Source organism: Neocloeon triangulifer, unplaced genomic scaffold (genome assembly GCF_031216515.1).
Source record: "Neocloeon triangulifer isolate White Clay Creek 2 clone unplaced genomic scaffold, ASM3121651v1 ptg000012l, whole genome shotgun sequence".
Taxonomy (NCBI): domain Eukaryota; kingdom Metazoa; phylum Arthropoda; class Insecta; order Ephemeroptera; family Baetidae; genus Neocloeon; species Neocloeon triangulifer.
The window spans coordinates 1,057,382-1,069,327 of NW_026775554.1; the positions used below are offsets into that span (position 1 = coordinate 1,057,382).

Sequence of the window (11,946 nt, forward strand, 5' to 3'; positions counted from 1 at the left end):
TTCTGATTACATACGCGCGATGACAGACAGACAGACGGGCAGGTGGAGCAGGGAGGGTGTAATCGAGTTTGCCCAAGCTATTTAAGCGTGACACGGGCGCGGTGAGCAGGGCCACGAGCCACTTCTGCCCCCAACCGTTTCCGCTATTTGAGGTGGCGAGACCCGCTTCCAGATTAAAATTACTCCTCCCCAATCAACTCGGCACACTCGAAAGAGATACCAAAATGCTAAATGCTAAATTTAAATTCGTGCGGGCAATTAAATCAAACTTAAGCGTATTGAAGAATTTTGCATTTCGCAATCTTTTTGATAAAAATTTCTTAAAACCTGAAAAGTTATTTTTGTTTATAAAGAAGAACCTTGAAATAGATGAGCCATTCAAATGAAAATTAAGATTATAAAAACTGTTAATAAACGCGGGTTTTTCAATTTTTGTCATTTTTTGCCTCTCTCTGATGAAATTAGTTTGTTAATCAAATAAAAACCAATTTTTCCAGCGATGAAAAATCCTGTTTTCTTCATCGCCAAGTTTCTTTTTGTTCAAATTTTTCGCCACATGGTTTTCTAAAACGCGAATTTTATTGTAAAAATGTACGCTTGATCTTTAAAAGTAAAATTTCAGTTCTTTTCTTTTTTTTAAAAATGTCCCCAGTTAAAAGCTTAATTTAAATTTGAAAAATTTGCCGATAAAAAAGCAACACAGAAACAAAATTGATTTCCGTCTGGACCAATAAAATAATAGCTCAAGTGGAGATTCTGCTGAGAGCCATTTTTCGGGGGCAAAGTTCGATGCGAAATCGCGACATGCGGTCAGCCCTCGGCGGCTTTCATGTGTATTTTGTGCACGTGCGAGGCGGGCCGGGCCAGGCCGGGCCGGGCGCGTCACCTGCTCCTGACTGCTCACATTTCTGCACTTGCACGTCCTCGCCGCGTCGTGTCGAGCGAAACTACCCTTTCGTTCGCGCACCAAGAGTTATCTCATCTCTCTCTCTCTCGTCCCCCGTATTATTATAATAACTCTGACCCTTTTATTAGCGCCGCCGCCATATCGTGTGGCAGCTCTTTTGAAGTCCTCGCCATTGTTTGCCACACGCGTTATCGTCTTTCATCCAATTTCCACCTTGTAATTTATTTCGGCCCGAAATTAAAGTCCGCTTGTGTGTTCTGAAAATAAATTTACATTTTAACTGTGAAGAAATAAACAAAAATAATAAAGAGCAAATTTATGTTTCCATTTTGGCAGGAGAAAATTTCATTGCAAACAAATTAACGGATTTATTATGAATATATTAAATTATTATTTGCTGATGGTAAATTTTAAATTAAGTACCTTATTTAAGTTAAGAAATTAAATAATTATAAAAAAGCATTTAGAGAATTTCAAGCATTATAAATGTAGACAAAACTATGCATTTTTAAAGAAATAAAATTCATAAAATTAGTTTTTTTTTTATTTAGAAAAATTAAGGAAAAATCAGATGAATCTGTTTATTTCCATGTGTTCAGTGCATTGTGGAATATGTGATGCTAGTTTTTCCTTTTGAAAAACGGATGGAAATATATAAATATATTTTGCTTTACATGCGTGATATGCAATATTGAATTCGCTTGCACCTTTTTTCCGGAGTGGACGCGCATATTTGAAAAGAGGCTCATGCATCACAGGAGATGATGAAATGATGGCCATTTCTTTCTCAGAACGTCGGGAGAGAGGCTGAATTGTGAATATGGGATCAAGTGAAGCGTGCAATACAACGGCGGAAAAACTTTTCAGGCGGCACCATGTATAAATAAGTGCGCGCCGAGGCAAAATTATTTTCACATTGAATCAATTTGACAAGAATAAATTCTCCGGGGGCCAAGTGAAAAACTGGCGCTGCGAATATATAAACATGTCTTTTCAATCGCATTAAGGAGACACACTTTTTTCGCCCCACGCACGAATGACTGATATACATGCAAATGCCATTTTCGCAGAGTGCATGCTCGCATATCTGCAAATTGGAAAATATCTGTACAACCGAAAAAGCGTCGCACTTTTTCCAAATTGGATTCTACTTTTAAATTTGGACGTGCAACGTTGAAGATTCAAGGGTGAAAAACCAATCTGTGGCACGATTGAGAGTTTTTATTCTTTATTTAATTTAATTCAAAAATATAATCATAATTAAGAAAATTTGATGACAAGGGCAAAAAAACGGTTTTTTTCTGTGGATGTCTCAATAACTATGAAAATTTGGAACACCAAAATTTTTTCACTGATATAAAATTAAATTTGGAAGTTCTGGAACACTTTTTCTGTAGAAAAAATGTAAATACTTTTGATCCTTCAATTCAATATTTGGTGGGGTTTTTTAAATTTCGTCAAAATTTAAGTGACCTTGAACTTTGACCTGTGACCTTGACTCTACGGTCGAATTGAAGTCCGTTTGACTGGCTTTTAAACGGCGTCAAGTTTTTTTTAAAATTGCTCGAGTAGAAGCCGTGATAATTGAGATTAAAGACTAATTTTGCAAAAAATCGCTACTTTGAGCCCCTGTAAAGTAGGCAATATTGGGAAATTGAATTGACTAAATACCTAAGGTTGACCAACTATCTTAAGGGTGGCACCATGCCAAGTTTCATTCAAATCCAGCAACCCGTAACAATTCTAAGACTGCGGTTAGATTGGTTTTTGAAAAAGGCAAAAAAAAGCATAAACTTTATTATCTTATTTAATTGCCAAAGTCCGAAGTTTGAAGCAGGGAAATAATTTTGGGCTAATCCATCATTTTCGCGTGCACAAGTTTTTGAAGCAAAGTGTATAACTTTTTGCTGACGTCACAGGCGAGAGTGTGCGGCATTATTTTTCAGGGTGTCACATCCCGTGCACTGGGACGGCTAATGCAGTGTTAAATTTCTTTCCGAGTCATTTTGAAAAATGTGGTGTGCCCTCTCTGGAGGGTGTGCATACAAATTCGGCGCCACCCCTTCTTCTGCTTCTTCCATAAACACTGCAAAAATGAAGACACGAGCTGGCGCGATAAAAATGATGATGCCAGACGACAGAAGTAGCTCCGCAGCAACTCTCGCGCTCATCCATTCTTTATTCGGGGCGCAACGCACATTCATCATCCCCCGCACAGAGTTATGTGCTCGGTTGAAAGGCTAAATATTCGCCTTATCGTATTATTCTGAGGATTACACGCGCCCGCTGACAAAAAAAATAAGGGATGTTTTTTTCCACAGCCACTATTTTTAGAAGTGCTTGCAGAAGAGACAAACTTTTTGTCTTAAATGGCAAGTGATTGAGATAAAATAATTACTTATGGGTTCTTTAAAGTTTAAAAAGTGACGAAAAAAATTAATACAAGTTAATAATTTATAGACTAAGTTTTAATTTCTTTGAAGAAACATGATATATTACAAGTCAAATTTAAAACCTCTTTTGAGAGGATCTCGTTCGATGAAATAATTAAGTTTCAATTCTTTTAGCACTGCAATGAGGAGATTACACTGAGAATAAATTTACACTGAGCCTTTACCCATAAGATCATTGTAAATTTTAAATTTTTTAGTTGACTGACAAATTAATTCAATATTTCTATCTTCATTGGGGTGATTTTATGAATTTTTTTAATCAATTTTTGTCAGAAAAATGTTGAGGACGAAAATTATTTTAGAAAATTCTAACAAAAAACAATGTTAAATAATTTTAAAATATTCAGTTCTCCTCATGAATTAAACTTTTCTTATGAAGTCTCCTTGGAATTTCAATTAAAATTAGCCAAAATAAATTCAGCAAAAAATTAAAATCGAAATTATTCAGACCATTTTTTTGTTTGTTCCAAAAGCTTCACTGAATTGTTTAAACAAAATTATTAATTACATAATATTTAAGAAAGATTAAATTATAATATTAATTTTTAGACATAAGTTTATAATTGAAAATTCCTGTGAACAAATTATGAAAGATAAAGTAAATTTATAACTTTTGTGATGAGAGGATCGCTGGATATGAAAGTAGTTTCTATACATCGTCAGATTAAGGTCAAGCAAGTTAAATGAAGAGCGAAAATAATGCTAATAGGAAATTTTTCGCTCATCACACATCGTAAAATTAAAAGCAATTGGCCGTAATTTTAAAGCGCGAAGAGCTGGAAATCTTAAAACGCTGACGAAAGGGTTAATAATTAGAACTGCTCATTTTCATATTGCAGAGATAAGCATCGGGGCGCGTTCTCAGCAAAAGTTGCGTATTTCATTATTAATTAGCGGCGCCAGCTTTAACCAGATTTATGCATAAACAAATTTTGCTCGGAACGTGTGTGTATAATTACGGGGGCATGCGGAATTCACACCGACCGCGCCACAATCTGTTGCAGATTCGCGATAGAGCTACAGATGGTGTGTGCGGTTTTCACTGAAACGCGCGCTTTCAAAACAAACACGTTCTCTGTGCATTGTCAGAAAAAAAGAGGCAGTGCAATTCTCAGTCAAGTTCGAATAATATAACTAACTTTAGCTCACAATTTAAATTTTCAGAATAAATACCATTCTAATAATTATTATTGTTGTTTCATTATTTCACAAATTAAATGCGTCATTAGGGAAAAATAGTTTTAATGCACAATTAAAATTTACATTTGCTTTCAAAAGTTCGCATAAGTTAAATCTTAAACAATTTGCAAAATATATTTTGCAATCTTGAATAACACAAAATATATTTGAAGTAAATAAAAAAATTAAGAAGTATAAACCTCAAAACAAAACACATACGAGGATATGCTATAATTCTTATTTTTAATAGAAAAACATTTCTAGCTCTCCATTTACATTAGTTACATGTTCACACAATGAATGGTAATCATGTGATTTCTTAAAGATTTAAAGGCAATTTCTTTGTTGCAAATTTCACATTTTGCTTTCTCATTTAAGTGCACCTTGCGAATGTGGTATTTCAGTTCAGTGGTAACATAAAATTTAGCCGAGCATTGAACGCAGCAATGTTTTCTCTCAATCAGATTGTGGACTTGTGCCAAGTGCCTCTCAATGAATCGTTTTTCAGAAAGTTCCTTGCTGCAGTGAGCACACTTTAATTTGATTTTATTCGATTTGCGAAAATTTAAACTTTTAATGGATTTTGAAAACCGTACATTCTGAATGAAATGCTTCCTGTTCATGTGGTATTTCAACTGAGATTTGTTTATAAAACTTTTCAAGCAGAGCTCACATTTAAATTCAGGTTTGCAATTTTTCTCATGCTTTCTGAGCAATTCCAAACAATCAAAACTAGCTTTGCATTTTCTGCAATAGCGTTTTGTAAAATGTGTGAAGTAATTGGAAATTTTTATTCTTAGATTGCAAGCAGGGCATTTTCTAAAGTTGTGAGTGTGATTCAAGTGAGTTCGCAAATCAATTTTACTTGCGAAAATTTTGGGACACATCAGACATTTGATAGTTTTTAACACTTCATGATTCTTTGCCTCATGATTTTCAATTGATCTCCTATCAATGGCTTTATAATCGCAGATTGAGCATTTAAAATTTTTCTTTTTCTCCCTACTATTGTGTTTTGCCTCAAAATGCAAGTCCATCTCAGCCAGAGTTTTAAAATACAAGGCACATTTTTGATAACTGCACCTAATTGACACATCACGATGCTTTGCTTTAACATGTTTACATAGACGCTTCCTTTTAAAACCTTTCATAGGACAATAAATGCAGTCGGAAAGAATTTCTACCTTCGGCTTCAAATGAACTTCGTTTACATGAGCGTCTCTCTCCTCGACAGTTTTAAAGTATTTGCTGCAATTATTAAGATAATTGCATCTAATTGCTACATCTGCATGATTCTTCTGCATATGTTTAGCCCAATTCCAATCAGGAATATTGTTTTTTCCACAATAGCAGCAATTTTTGCCTAGCCTTAATTTAGCGTTTTCTCCAGCATCGGCACTTGCATTTTCCTCACTTGGCAATTTTTCCAGAGAAACCCAACACTGCCGCACATTCCCAGCTAAAATCATGTTTCCAATTTATTTTTTTTTTAAACTGTATAAATTGAAAAATTTCTTCTCACCGGCATAGCTTTTGTACAGGTCCTGCGCATTTTTGTCAGCGTCTTTTTCTGGCCACCAGCAAAAGTCTTGTTTATCGCTCTCTTCATAATTTAATGCATTAATAATGGACTTGCTGTGGTAAAACCTGCAAAATAAATTTGTAAGCAAGCCTTGCTTCAAACTAAAAATAATGCTTAAAAAAGAATTTGATAGTTTATTTTCAAAATACACAAGGCACGAGGGGATAATGAAATGTAATCCTTTGAATAAACACAATTCAATAATTTTATATTTACCTGGCGTCCCAGACGCAGAAGTAGCAGAAGAGGTCTTGGTCGTCGATTTGGCCGGCCAAAGTCGTGCCCAAGAAATTCAAACACCACTCGGCCAACTTGTCCTTGTCCAATTCGGCCGCTCGGTGGCCGCCGTCGGCCGCCGGACGCTCGCAAAGTCGGCACAACTCACCAAACATCTTCACACAGACTCTTGTTTACCTTTTTCAGCTGTTCTCACCACCTTTTTCCCCCTCCGGGAGAATTAGGGGAGGGGCTTATTTTACTACCAAAGACCGCGAAAGAACCACGACACGTGCAAACGCATATAAAAAAGGTACCTTGCTCATGCGTTCTCGTTCTCATGCGCAATTATCTATATTTTTTTCGCACTTAATTGCTACGGCGTTTACAAAATTCTCTTTTTGAGGGTTCACAAAGTTCCTATTGCATCAAATTGTTAAGCTCAATTATATTAATTTGAATATAAAACGATTCAAAGAACAAAATTTAAATTAAATTTTCATATATGTTACCAAGAAATTGTAGCTCATTTGAGGCAAATTCATGGTTCACAGAAAACTTGTTTAAGCAAAAATATAAATTTTTATTTCTAAAAAGTTCTGTGATTTCTGTCAAAATTGACACTAAATCTACTAAATAAATTTATCTCTCTGTAATTCTGAACTTTCACTTTTACGCAATTAATTTCGAAAATTCTTCCATGAGCCGTTTGTTTGCTTTGCGTAAACTTTTGATTTTGATACGTTTGACGGTTGCCTTTGCTGCAGAGAAACTTTTTGTTCGGAATTAGCGCGGAACTTGGCAACTTTTTGCATATATGCTAATCAAGTTTTGAGTTTTGAACTGCGCGGCGACGTTGGCCAGGCTTGTATCAATTCTAATTAGGTTAATTAGCCATCCCTCCACAAAGCGTGAGAGAGTTTCTCTCGCTCGCCGCGAACACGACGCCGAGAGAGTCGCTTCAGATGCAGGCGGGCCGTAAATTAGACTCGGCGCTGGTCTTCTGCAAAGGGCATTTGATTTTGTAGAACACGATTTACGACTCTGCGCGTTCTTTGAGCTACCTTTGCGTGAAGTTAACGAGCCATACAAAAGCTTCGTAACGGAATAAAAGCAGGAGAGCGCCGAGCTAGACCGTTTCACGATATATGCGAGAACCAAATGATCGCCTCGGCAAATAGAAAAGAGTGCTTTTATAACATGAAAATGCACTAACACGGTGATACAAGGAATAGAGTATGTAATTAAGGTTGATCTATGTAATTAAAGGGTAGTAATTTTCCCTGCATTAAAAGTTACAAGTCTCTAGTTGACGCCGTAAAATGGATTTGAAATAGTGAAGAGATAAAATAATGAAATTTGACATTTTTAAAGGTGTATGAAACTTACTTTTTTTAATAGGATCACAATGTTTTTTGCTTATCAAATTGATCGTTAAGGCCTAAATTATTAATTGAATTAATTGCATGCCTTTGTGATAGATAAATAGAAACAATTTGCAACTAAATTATTAGTGTTTTTTGCTGTCCTGATTTGATTTCATCCTATCTAAAAACGAGGCAGTTTATTTATAAATTTTGAATGTTTTACAAAACTTTTGCCTCTCAAATTGAGAGAGTTTGTCCGAAATTGCCGTCATTACCACGGATTTGTTTGGTCCGCAAACTGGCGCTGAGCTGAATGCAAAATTTTCGCCCGAAAATGCAAAGCGAGGGAGACGACGACCAAGTTAAACCACAATTTTAATTGAATCCGCCTTTGTCGGGCCGGAGAAAAATTTACATCCATCGGCGCCTGTTGCGCATAACAAATCAGCAGAGGCTGGAATTTGAGCGCAAAATCCCAGCAAATCTGGGCGCGTTTCATGTGCTGCCGGACGCGTCACCCCTTGAGTGCCTTTTGCATAATTAAATCGCGAGACGCAAAGACGCCTCTGCTCTTAATCTCAAAGCAGCGTGTAAAGAGATCGTTTAAAATGAGAGCTTTAAATGTAATTAAAATTCCTTCCCTTCAAAGGATATAAACGCAAAATTTAGCTGTCGGAAATGAGGGAAACTTGAGCTTTTCCTACTTAAATGTTAGACTTTTTTAAAGTATCATAGAAATATTATTGGTTTTAAAATTTCAGCAAAAAATTGGACTTTTTAAATTAATCCTTACAGGATTTCTAATAAAAAAACACGTCATATATAAAGGTAACAATAAATTTGAGCGAAAAAATATAAATTTCCTTTCCACAGCTTTCAACTCGAAGCAATATAATGAAATATTCACAAGTTTGAGAACGAAAATTTAATGGGAAAACAAAATTCGTGTAAGGGCTATGGGGGTCGCGGGCAGCCATTTATTGCAAACTCCTTCTTGGCTGGACCGCAACCACCACTTTTGCCAGCCCTCGAAACCCTCTCTCGACGAGCCCACTTGTCTCTTTCCACACTGCACGTGGCACTTGAAATTTTGCTCCACTTGCGATAGCCGCTCTCTCTCTATGTATACCCATATTTAAATGTCCGGCGTGTGTGTGTGTGTGTGTGTGTGAGATGAATCATCACACACTCGGCCGGCCGCAGAGATGCGCACAGAAAGAGCCAACCGTGTTTTTCTCCCAAACACAGAGAGAGATAGGATTTGCTGCTGTCAGAGCCGTTTAATGAGGGGCTGCATTTGTTGTATCTCGCCCACGACGCCCACACGTCCCGCCACATCCAGCCCAAAATCAACGGATTTCAAGCTTTTGTAAATGAAGATGCTTTTTTTAAATTACAATTTAAAATTTTTACAAAAAACATCAATTTACAAAGATTAAAAATAAATTTGATATAAATATTTGAAATGAAAACTGGCTTGGATTGTAAATTAAATTAAATTTCTTCCTGCAAATATCAAAACTTTTTATTTTAACAAGGAGCTTATGAAATCGATCTATATTGTAAATAAATCTTCTCAGCCTTTTCCCATGATCAACCGACCTATCGATTTTATTTTTCCTTCTTACAATGGATTGAAAGTGTTTTGGTGAAATTTTAATCAATTTTGGTCGGACTAATTTTGAGGTAAAAAATTATATTATATAGAAAATTCCCATAAGAAATAATTTCAAATTTCAAAAATTCCGTTCTCCTAATTATTAAATTTCTTTCTATAACTGACATCAAAAAACAAATTCTGATGTAGAGAACAATTACCATAAAAATTAATCAGACCTTTCATTTTTTTTAAAGGTTTCCTTAAGGTGTTGTTAGCGATTGTCTCGTTGCCAACCTGACAAAAAAAGCAAAGGTCACCCAAATTTGATAAAATTTGGTATGGGGGTTCCCTTAGGTATGTTAACTATGAGACTCAAAGGATTTTGGAAAATTCTCAAATTTGCCTAATTTACAGGGTTCGAAATTTTCAAATTTTGAATAAGTGCTGAAAAACAGTGATTTTGCTAAAAAACATTACTGCGTGAAGCTAAATACATGACAATTGATTTAGTAGTAGATATGATTTTTCCGAGTCAGGTCAGAAGGATCTCGGATGCATTTTCCGGAAAATTGGCCATTTTCAAAAGGTGTTCACGTTTTGGTCAATTTCTCAACTTCTATGGGAGCTAAAAACAAAACTTTAAGTGATTCTGAAAGCTGATTAAATTTCACATCTTTCTTTTGTCAACATTAACTTTCCAACACTAGCTGCTTTTCCGGAAAATTGAAGTAAAAAATAACTTATTCCGGAAAAGTTTTGGTTTTCTCAGAAGGGGTCGGAAAAATCAGCGATTGCGGAAAAACGGCTAGGGGAAAGTTTTGAAATTTAAGGGTTGTCTCTCCAAAGAACCAAGCTACATTTTGGCTATTTAGCCTTTTTGTTGCGGGTTGCATACTTCCTGTGAAAAAAATAAGTTATTTTTAATTTTCCGGACTTGTTGGCGCTCCTGGGGAGTTGGCGCTCCTGGGGAGTTGGCGCTCCTGGGGAGTTGGCGCTCCTGGGGAGTTGGCGCTCCTGGGGAGTTGGCGCTCCTGGGGAGTTGGCGCTCCTGGGGAGTTGGCGCTCCTGGGGAGTTGGCGCTCCTGGGGAGTTGGCGCTCCTGGGGAGTTGGCGCTCCTGGGGAGTTGGCGCTCCTGGGGAGTTGGCGCTCCTGAGGAGTTGGCGCTCCTGGGGAGTTGGCGCTCCTGGGGAGTTGGCGCTCCTGGGGAGTTGGCGCTCCTGGGGAGTTGGCGCTCCTGGGGAGTTGGCGCTCCTGGGGAGTTGGCGCTCCTGGGGAGTTGGCGCTCCTGGGGAGTTGGCGCTCCTGGGGAGTTGGCGCTCCTGGGGAGTTGGCGCTCCTGGGGAGTTGGCGCTCCTGGGGAGTTGGCGCTCCAGGGGAGTTGGCGCTCCTGGGGAGTTGGCGCTCCTGGGGAGTTGGCGCTCCTGGGGAGTTGGCGCTCCTGGGGAGTTGGCGCTCCTGGGGAGTTGGCGCTCCTGGGGAGTTGGCGCTCCTGGGGAGTTGGCGCTCCTGGGGAGTTGGCGCTCCTGGGGAGTTGGCGCTCCTGGGGAGTTGGCGCTCCTGGGGAGTTGGCGCTCCTGGGGAGTTGGCGCTCCAGGGGAGTTGGCGCTCCTGGGGAGTTGGCGCTCCAGGAAAACTAAAAAAATGACAACTTGCCAGCTCCTGTTAAGTGCTAACTCCTCAGGAGTGCCAGCTCCTCAGGAGCGCCAACTCCTCAGGAGCGCCAACTCCTCAGGAGCGCCAACTCCTCAGAAGCGCCAACTCCTCAGGAGCGCCATCTCTCAGCGATTGCGGAAAAACGGCTAGGGGAAAGTTTTGAAATTTAAGGGTTGTCTCTCCAAAGAACCAAGCTACATTTTGGCTATTTAGCCTTTTTGTTGCGGGTTGCATACTTCCTGTGAAAAAAATAAGTTATTTTTAATTTTCCGGACTTGTTGGCGCTCCTGGGGAGTTGGCGCTCCTGGGGAGTTGGCGCTCCTGGGGAGTTGGCGCTCCTGGGGAGTTGGCGCTCCTGGGGAGTTGGCGCTCCTGGGGAGTTGGCGCTCCTGGGGAGTTGGCGCTCCTGGGGAGTTGGCGCTCCTGAGGAGTTGGCGCTCCTGAGGAGTTGGCGCTCCTGAGGAGTTGGCGCTCCAGGAAAACTAAAAAAATGACAACTTGCCAGCTCCTGTTAAGTGCTAACTCCTCAGGAGTGCCAGCTCCTCAGGAGCGCCAACTCCTCAGGAGCGCCAACTCCTCAGGAGCGCCAACTCCTCAGGAGCGCCATCTCTCCATTTTTTCCACAATACATAATAATCATTACCTTAACTCGCTTAATTTATCTTCTTTCTGAGTTTCTTAACAGAGAGAATTAATTAAATATAGCTGAACATCAAAATTAAGTAGAAATTTGCTCTTCAATTTTCAACTTTGATCGAAGATCATGAATATTTTTTATTTTCCAATTATTTTTAAAGCACTTTGCAAAATATACTTTATTTTGCCGTTAGAACACTTCAAGCTCTGCCATTTGAGGGGGTTGAATATTTTACTAAGGCAACTCACGTTGATATACAAAATCGATCAATTTCCCAAATTTAGACGCGCCTGCCAAATCCGAAAGTATGCAACCGTTAGTACAAAAGTGTGTTTCTTCGGTTGCCTGCGT

At 38.6% G+C, this 11,946-nt stretch overlaps 1 protein-coding gene across 1 annotated transcript; it reads right to left on the reverse strand.

Annotated features, from left to right (window-relative positions):
- Positions 1 to 4,569: 4,569 nt before the first annotated feature.
- LOC132198316 (zinc finger protein 311-like) lies at positions 4,570 to 6,858 on the reverse strand. The gene is made up of 3 exons (XM_059622281.1): positions 6,338 to 6,858; positions 6,062 to 6,186; positions 4,570 to 5,998 (listed from the first exon to the last, which is right to left on the reverse strand). Exons 1-3 carry the CDS (start codon positions 6,511 to 6,513, stop codon positions 4,821 to 4,823), a joined length of 1,479 nt encoding a protein of 492 aa, XP_059478264.1. The 5' UTR covers positions 6,514 to 6,858; the 3' UTR covers positions 4,570 to 4,820.
- Between the last annotated feature and the right edge of the window lie 5,088 nt (positions 6,859 to 11,946).

What these genes read in the sequence shown, in the direction of transcription:
- LOC132198316 (XM_059622281.1), bottom strand. Translation starts at nt 6,513, where the DNA reads ATGTTTGGTGAGTTGTGCCGACTTTGCGAGCGTCCGGCGGCCGACGGC. An exon ending in TTCTGCGTCTGGGACGCCAG is followed by an intron (nt 6,187 to 6,337) that starts GTAAATATAAAA and finishes TTTATTTTGCAG; the next exon opens with GTTTTACCACAGCAAGTCCA. An exon ending in CCTGTACAAAAGCTATGCCG is followed by an intron (nt 5,999 to 6,061) that starts GTGAGAAGAAAT and finishes ACATGATTTTAG; the next exon opens with CTGGGAATGTGCGGCAGTGT.